This window comes from Glossina fuscipes, unplaced genomic scaffold (genome assembly GCF_014805625.2).
Source record: "Glossina fuscipes isolate IAEA_lab_2018 unplaced genomic scaffold, Yale_Gfus_2 61506, whole genome shotgun sequence".
NCBI classification, from domain to species: domain Eukaryota; kingdom Metazoa; phylum Arthropoda; class Insecta; order Diptera; family Glossinidae; genus Glossina; species Glossina fuscipes.
The window spans coordinates 1-9,453 of NW_024003718.1; the positions used below are offsets into that span (position 1 = coordinate 1).

A 9,453-nucleotide genomic window follows, 5' to 3' on the forward strand; every position below is an offset into this window, starting at 1 on the left:
TAACATTATTGGAATAGATTATCATGTGGCAATAGGAAACCATCGATGTCCCGTAAAAGCGGGGTATCTCAGCAGAGCGACCACCACTGAAGAATTTTTAACGAAGTTAACAGACAAATTATCCAATAAAGGCCAAGTCTATTGAAACTCGATTCCTAACTTAAAGATGGCAGCACTAGCACTTTATATCGCGAGAGAGATACTGAAACAAATTTCCATAATGATTTTTTTTGTTTTTTTTATTTTACTATTAAAAATATTATAAGACTAAAAGTACGATGAGCACTAACAACCAAAGCTACGCTAGGCTACAGGCTCTTCTTTTCTTGTTTTTTTTTTAATTTGTTTCCTTTATTTTCTACTTAGTATTTATTTGTGAACAATAAATATTACCTTTAAAGGGAGAAATTATATTTAAAAAGTTTTAACACAAAGCAAAGAAAAACGTATATTCCAAATATAGATTAATTGCGAAGGACTTTCTTCTTTATGGATGGCCCGATCGCACCTGCTGAACTTTTTGACTGGGCGTTACAGAAATTATTTGTATTAAGCTTTAATTCAGTATTATTAATCGCTTTGTCTGTTCGCTAGATATTGATTTTTGTAAGACTAAAACTTCCATACAGTGGGCAAAACAGATCAGACAGTATTAGGCAGTACAGGAAAACAAAAACGACCAGTTTTTGAAGACTTAACAAGTGAAAACAATTTGAATGTCTCGTTAATACATTTTCGTGGCGTTGGTGTAACCGGATGACCAAGGTGCCTGCTAGAAATTTCTAACGTATCCCCATATAAGCAAAAAGGAATTGAAAAAGGGCTTCTCCAGAATCCCCCTAATGGCTGACTAAAACTCACAAGTTGGCACTGTTTATGTTATGTAGTGTTCGTGGCTCGGACCCGAAAATGGTTTCCTGTCTTTTTTCAATATTTTGCATTTATATTACTTTTATTTCAAAACCAAGTAATGCGATTATTTTTATGTACAACAGTCAGTTTTAATAGTAAGGTTCAAAAAATACTGCCGGTCGACATTTAACTCCGATTATGTATAATATTCACTTACTCTGAAGCTTCAAATTGGAAAAAAAGGACTTATTATTTTATTAATACAATATCCGCAACAAATAAAAGTAAATTTTACTTCTCTTCACACCATTCGTTTTCTTTACGTACTTGCTCCTCTTCGGCAGCTGTAAAATCGTTTTTAATATTAAAAGTTTTACGTATCTCTTCTGGTGTCTTGCCCTTAATCATATTGGCTACTGTTTTGCAAGTAACATCTAACAAACCCTTTATATCGAGATAGTTCGCAGCCAATATCAATTCGAATAAAGTACCTTGGTCTACTTTAAGAAAATCAGCATCCCACGATGAAATGTCATCAGTTCGTTTTTCTTTATTCTCATCATCTTCTGTAGGCTGTGGATCATCTTTATGAAAATTGGCCCAATGTAATACTTTACGCAATATTGCCGAATTTACATTAGGCAAAGGCACAACAGCATTATCTCCGTCTTCCATACCACAATCTTCCAGCATGGTCTTAATGGTGCCCGAACATTTTGCAATTTGTACATCAGTATCGAAGATTTCATCGTCCGACGATTGCAATTTTATATTAGGCATTGTCTGAAAATATTGAAAAACATGCGTTAAAAGCGTTATTATCGATTCCTTTATTTGCTTTTGCAATTTTGCATTGCTTTTTCAAGCACACATATCACGGCAAATTCAACATCCAGATCAGTTTTAGCAAAAAAAAAAACATGTTAAAAAAAATGTAAAATTGCAATGTCAATTTTGCTTATACACATAAAAGTAAATTTGCTTACTTGCTAGCAATTAGTTAAATTATATTCTTCTCGAAGGTGCAAGGCTTTAAAAAAACAACTTCTCCGTGGGAATTTAATTAATATGTTACAATGAAATTTTGATTAGCCCTTCGATACGTAAAAGTTTTCTAATATATTTGACATAGAGATGACAAAGTCTTCAAAATTATATATAATTATATATCCACACGTCAATCGATCACAATAAAAAAAAAGAAAAGAAAGCAATGCAACTTGATTGAATTTGCTGTCATTGTCGATTGTAATAGAAATGCCAACTCGAAGAAAAATCCAAGCAGTAAAAATATATTTATTTAAATTAACTTAAACTTTAGAGGAGACGTATAATTCTCTTCTTCTTTTTCTGGATAAATAAACATATAAATGACTCTGGTTTTTTTTCATTAATGTAAATATTGTTGAATCTAATCTGTTAAATGAAATTGAAGCTGGCACTGAAAACTCATATTTTCCGTTTCCTCCTTTTTTTATAATTCTATTTAAAATACACCATGATTTTCCAGTTAATCGACTATGCTATACGATATTTATTATAGACTTCTTTTTGTTATAAATATATTGAGTAGCTTTGTAATTAAATCATATAATGTTTTAAATAACGGTTTTAAACGAGTTTGTATATCTTCGAATCGATAGAGTGTAGTAAAACCACTTAAATATGAAGGTTCTTTTAAATTGTTATTTATTTTAAAGTCTTTCTTTATTGTTTACTTATTAATTCTTGTTAATTTTACATTAACTTCTTACTTTACTTTTGGACTTATTTCTGACCTAACTGAGGTATGGTCAGTATCTTATATAATAAATTATTTAATGCTAACTTAAGCAATTAATACAATTAAACTAGGCTATTACTAGAATTACGAGTAATATGTGTTACAACTAAATTAGGTTATCTTAACTAGGTTATCGAGGGTATCACATTATGTTGGAATGAAATAAAATGTAAACTTAGCATAAGTTGTAAAAGTGGTAAAGTGCGATAGATCGATAATGCTGGAAGAGAGAAAGAGAGAGAGAGAGAGCGTGAGAGAGAGAGAAACAGAAAAAGCAGAAGTTTAATAAGTCTTTCTTTGAATTTATAAATGAAAAACTCTAAATGCATTTTGCTTTATATTTCGAAAATCCTTCATCAATGAATTCGAAAAAGTTAATTTATTGGACATTTTTTCCGACCTCTTGTTAGTGAACATATTCTCGATTTTCAAACATTTTTTAACTGATGACCCCAACTTAACTGTTCAAATGTTAATTATTCATATCAAATCACAAACTCGATTTCGATTCCTAATTTGATCATTTTGGAAAACGACGTTTGACATGGTTTGAGGTCATGTATGAGGTTGAGGTTATGTATACTCAAATTATGCTTTGGAAAACTATGTGATGTTATTTCAAAGATTTTCAATCAGTCTTTGAAACCAAGTGTTTTTCATTTGTGTTGGGAGAATAGGTTCCTTCTTACTCTTTGTAAATGGGAATATCACGTTGAGAACTATAGAGTCATCGCCAAGTTGAACGTCTTACCCAAATTGTTTGAACGAATTGCTGCTCAGTATATAGCTTTTGCTATCAAATCTTATATTTCTCCATTCCAGCATGCCTTCCGGAAAGAAAAATCTACTGTCAGGAATCTCTCAGAGTTTACTAGCCATGTTTTCAAGGATTTTTCTAGTAACTGTCGCACGGATCTCGCATATACTGATTTTAGGAAAGCGTTTGATTTAGTTAACTATAACTTATTGATCTTTAAGCTCCAGGCGTCTCGCTTATCTTCGTGTTTAGTGAAATGGATAGGCTCTCACCTGGTTAACAATTCATTTAGGGTCATCACCTCGGATGAATTTCCTGTGACGTTTAGTGTCCATTAAGGTGTCCCTTAGGTCCCTTTTTATTTAAATTATATATATATTGATCTCCCCTCTATGATTAAATCTAGCCAGATCTTATTGTACGTTGACGATGGTAAACTGTTTTCTTCCAGCTGCAAGCTGACTTAAATAACTTGTTTACATAGTGCTCGTTAAATTTTATGAAATTAAGTCTAAAAAAATGCAAGTTTTCTTTCTGCAAAAGGAAGACATTCAGTACTGAGTATTTCATTGATTCACACAAGTTGAAAAACGTTGGTTCCTCTTTAAGTAAAGCTAGGTCCACGTTTGGTTTCATTGAGAGCTAAAGGATCTTTACATTACAAAACATCTATGCATGTGCTTAGTTAGATCAATACTTGAGTACGCCCCGGTTGCCTGGACTTCCTCCTACAGATGCTACGTAGATTAAATAAAATCCGCACAAAGGCAATTCTTGTTGTTCGTCCTTAGGAATTCATGTTGGGATCCGCTCTTGTCTCTCTGCTTTCGTATGAAACTGGATGAACGTAGACTTACCTTTGACTTTGCAGCGTTCGCGTACAATCAGGACACATCTAGAATAGCACGTGATCTTCGTCATTGAGAATAACCTGTGAAACAGAAACACTACCCTATAAACCCGGCGATACAACAGCTAGTTTATAAGGAGCCGGAACGCATGGTAGCCCCGGAGGTGATAGAGGAGAGTAACAGCAGCTCGAGCTCCCTAATGACATGGGTACGCAAGGATACAAAGAATCGCCTGTGTTTAGATGCAAGGAAGCTGAACCAACGCACCGTCAAGGATGCATACCCACTGCCACATATTGAAAGTTTACTTAGCCGCTTGCAGGACACTTATTATATCTCCGCAATCGCCCTAAGAGACGCCTTTGGTAGATCCCACCAGAAAATAAGTCACGAGAAAAGACAGTATTCACTGTACCAGGGAGACCGCTATACCAATTCGCGATGATGCCATTCGGCTTATCTAATGCAGCACACCGCATGTTCAGGCCGATGGACAAGGCCATACCGGGGTGCCTTCGTGAAAATATCTTCAGTTACCTTGACGATTTATTAGTCTGCTCATTGGACTTCAGTCATCACCTAGCTTGTCTAGCTATGGTGGCCGAATGCCTGAAGAGTGCCAATCTAACCATTAACGTCAGTAAGAGTCGTTTTTGATATAAAGAGGTGAAATATCTCGGGTTTATAATAGGAAACGGACGTTTCAAAACGGACACTGTTAAGGTAGAGGTCGTGACCAATTTTGTTGCACCCAAAACTTCTAAGCAACTCCGAAGGTTCTTCGGCACGATCAGTTGATATCGTCGTTTCATCCCCAATTATGGAATCATCGCGGCACCTCTTCATGATTGTCTCACTAAAAGTCGAGTGAAAAACTTTTCGTTGTCAAGCAAAGCTCTAGAGCCGTTCGACCAGTTAAAAAAATGCCTCATCCCATCAGCGTGTCAGTCCTAGTTACATCTGATTTCAAGAAGCACTTCTATATTTAATGTGATGCTTCGTGAGAGCGGATAGGAGGATTGCTATTCCAGAAAGATAATGACCAAAATGAAAGCCCGATCGCATATTTGTTAGCAAAAGTTAACAAAGCGCAGAAAAACTACATAGTGGCGGAATCGGAGGTTTTGCCAGCCAAATTGAGCGTTGAGAAGTTTTGGCCATATATTGAAGGCCTTTACAGTTATTACAGATCGTGCCAGTCTAAAATGGCTTATGTTTTATAAAGAACTGTCTGGAAGACTAGCTAGGTGGAGTCTCAAGCTACAGGCGTTTGTCGTTTCGATTGAACATCGCAAACGAAGTTAGAATATTGTCATTGTCACGATCTCACGCATGGATTTAAGCGAGGTACTAAAAAGTATCGGCCACCTACTCGATGTCAATTTAAAACCTCCGCATTTTACCTCCGAAGAGTACAACCAGTTAAAACGTTCTGGCGAAGAGAATGAGGACAACTTCCCAGACATCTGCGTGCCTGACGAGTTAGTCTACAAAAAGACGGAGTTCAGTACTGGAAACGAAGTGTGGGATGACAACACTTGGAAACTGTAGGTGATAAGGGAACTTTGACCTTGCTTAATGACAGCAGCTCATTCGTCACCGTGCACCGAGAGATTCACAAGACCCTGCAGCGGTTTAAAGAGAAATACTAATGGCCCGGGATGGCAACAGAAGTGAAGGACGCACTTAAGAGCTGTGCACTATGCCGTTGTAGTAAAACGGGGAGAGCCCAAAGACCACCGATGGGGAAGTAGAAAATCACCGAAAGGCCACTCCAGCGTCTGTGTATTCGCTTCATGTGACCGTAGCAAAGAACGAAAGACGGTAACACCAGCATCTTCGTCTGCCTAGACCATTTCTCAAAATTTATATTACTCAAACCAATAAGGAAGGCCAGTGCTGAAGGCGTCGTCAGATGTCGTCAGATGGAACAGGTTGTCTTCTATATATTCGGAGTAGTTGAAATGATACATTCTGATAATGGCAAGCAGTTTATTTCGGTAACCTCCCAAGAGTTCCTGCAGAAATATGATGTCCAGCATATTAAAACCGCTTTCTGTACTCCGCAAGCGAACGCTGTTGAACAAGTCAACAGGTCTACGAAAGACAATACGATCACACGTTGCAGAAAATCAGAAAACACTGCACGTTCATCTCACCGACGTTGTCTTTTCTTTAAAAAGGGCCGTACATAGCGCCATAGGTTATGAGACATTTCTATGCGTTGTTTGGGCTGAACATGATGCAGCATGGGTATTCGTACAAGATAGCTCAAAAACTAGAAGTCGTCAGAAATAATGATGCCAATATTAGAATCATGCTCGAAAAATTTCAACTTGTGAGAGATGTTATCACTAAAAAAGACTGAAGCAGACGACAAAGAGTTGTTTTCCGTTTGAGACCCTTCCATGTGCCATCGAATCTTAGTAAGGCCCAGCTAGTTTAGTCGGTAGGGCTTGAGATGCTTAATTTCAGGGCATGGGTCGAACCCACACGTTTGCCTTTAATTGTCAATGTGCTGTCGCTTAGTCGGTCTTCGTACTATTTGACGTACACATTCCATATCGCTAGCGATATCGTTGGGTCTGAGCTATGACGTTCGCGTACATTTGAGGAGTAGGAGTTCCGTCGATCTGCTTTGACCACTGCTCTATCCCAACAGAATATGTGTAATTAAGATAACGGCCTACCGTTATCGAGTCTGTTCATAACTCTCTCTCTTTCTCTCTCTCTCTCTCTCTCTACATAACGCTATTATGAGACACAGAATTATGAAAAGAAAAAAAAGTCCAAAAGGCGTCTGTGCGACATGAGAAAAAAAGGGGAATTGTTGTTGAGATTAGAAAAAGCAGACGTTTAAGAGCGCGTCGGAAAAAATGCTAAAAGTTTATTATTGAAATTTCATTTTGTACATGACAAATGGTTTTTCATTTTTTTTTAAATCATTAGCTGAAACATCTATCAATTAAGACTTTAAAAAAACGTATGACTTAGTGTCTATATGTAACGGAGATATTTTCTAATGAATTTCAACTGAAACAATTGTTAAAACTCGTAAAGTAATAGAAAAAAAAACAAAAAAAAGTAAAGCAACGTGAAATTTAAACAAGAGACAAGCTGAAAAACATTAAATAAAATATCTATAATATCTGTGCATACAAGGTTTTCTTTGGATCCAGAACTGTTTAAAAGCACGATTCTATTATCACGGCCGAAGAATATAAAATGAATTTCAATCAAGATTTTACGCAATAAATTGCATGAAATCAAAAAAGTGGCTGAAGAATATAACTAACAAACGCTGCTAATTATGTATAGAGAACATATATTAATTGAATGTAATTTATGTTTAGTTTTAACCGTATGTTTTAACGCGACTTGTAAATAAAAATGCATGTAAAAAGAAAAGGAAAAGTAGAGCGTTTTCTAATTTATTGGACATAACACTAGCTTCATTGTCTGCCGTCAATATACCGTTTTGTCAGTTTGCATCATTACTTATCGATTATACCGTTGGCATGGGCACAACTTCGACAACCTTCTTTTTACCAAAAAAAATCTTGAATGCTGTCTACAAAGGTGGATCATCATCGAGCTGAGAGTCCTAAGGAGCATATTGATCATCGTGTAGATTATTTTCTTTTTATGGAATGATATTTGATGTGTTACGATGCGGAAAGCATTGATAGTGAGCCAGCATCTTTCACAATCGACTCGTCGAGTAACTGTACCGTAGATGGGATATTTGGGTTTGTATTAGATTTTCTTATAAATTGATTCTCACGCAACTTTCAGGTTAATATTTGCTTATTTGTTTGCGTATATGATTAGCAAATATAAGTATCGCTGAAACTAGTTTTAAAAAAAAAAAGAGAGAAGCAAAAAAAGAAAGAAATTGAAACGCAAATTAAGTATGAATAGAAATTAACATTTTTTGTTAATTGATCAATTACAAAAAAAAAAAGGAAAAAAGAATGACAAACTAAGCATTTTGCAGGTACCGCTGGGACGGGGTATGCTTGGGTGTGCGTTTGGGGGAGACTAACCGACAGGAAATACGAACTAACGGACAGCAAACAGTACAGACAACGGGCCTTACCGACGGACTTACAATATGGTTCAGGTTGCGTCCAGTGAGCAGAAATACTTTTTAAGGAAAATACGTCATACATGCGAGTGAGCATAGCTCGGCCAAACCATAAAGCTCCAACCAAGCATTAGTGTAACATCTTTTAATTCGCCGAAATTATTTGGCAGAGTAAACTCCAATGTTCCAGACCGTTTTCCCCAGGAATTTTAAGTTCTAAGAGTTTTGCAACCCGCGTAGACTCCTTCGCGAAAATCTAAATGATATCCGCATTTTAATCTCAATATCGAATTCTTGAAATTCGAAATTTCCCTATGTCGTATCTAAATTAAATTCCAAAGTTGATGCCTTCATACGATACAAAAATTGTCGATTCGACCGGACAATAAACGAGCATTCAATTAAAGAGATCGATAAACGCGGAATTGATACAAAAGAGTTCCTTCTCGACCCAGTCGTTCGATTAAAAGATTCGGCATTCGCGACTTTGCAGAGATCGATTAATAGACCAAATTTGAAGTAATCGTAGGAAGAGATTTCCAGAGAGACATGAAGGAAAGAGGAAATATGATCTTTGAATCTCACATTACGGACAAAACGTGTAACGCGGTTGACAATCTGGTTATGAATGCGTATTACAGCTGAATTTCATTTGCAAATAAATAAATAAACATTAGCATTAATAGGTGTGACTACCTAGTTATGGTATTCACTGAAACTTGATTGAAGCCAGGAATAAATGGTTCAAAAAAAAGAAAAAAGGTTCCTCTTATAGTGCCGCAATTGCCTGCAAATTGTACCGCAATCATTTATAATGGCTTTTGAGGAATGTTGTACCAACGTCACACAATAATTCATCCGTCCCATTATGAATTCAATTTTGATTGTGCTACACAAAAACGTACCTTAAACATTGTATCGGTCTTATATATTCTTTTTAGGTGGATTGGAAGCGTTTCTTAAAGAAACTTCTGTATGCATATATATCATTGGTTTATACTGGCTCTGGAATATCTACGAAGACAATAGTTTAAGTTGCCTGTCTGTCAGCAGCATAGACAAGCACCGATGGCATATGATAGCCTTTTGAGTTGATGGTACTCGATTGCTTTCGTATCAAGCT

General features: G+C 36.3%; 1 protein-coding gene across 1 annotated transcript; it reads right to left on the minus strand.

Moving 5' to 3' along the window:
* Positions 1-13: 13 nt before the first annotated feature.
* Positions 14-1,987, minus strand: LOC119643642 (S-phase kinase-associated protein 1-like). Its single transcript, XM_038043022.1, has 2 exons — positions 1,839-1,987; positions 14-1,635 (listed from the first exon to the last, which is right to left on the minus strand). The coding sequence occupies exon 2, from the start codon at positions 1,630-1,632 to the stop codon at positions 1,144-1,146; it is 489 nt and encodes a 162-aa protein (XP_037898950.1). The 5' UTR covers positions 1,633-1,635; positions 1,839-1,987; the 3' UTR covers positions 14-1,143.
* Between the last annotated feature and the right edge of the window lie 7,466 nt (positions 1,988-9,453).

Bases quoted from the DNA above. Each gene is read 5' to 3' on its own strand.
- LOC119643642 (XM_038043022.1), bottom strand. From the start codon at position 1,632: ATGCCTAATATAAAATTGCAATCGTCGGACGATGAAATCTTCGATACT.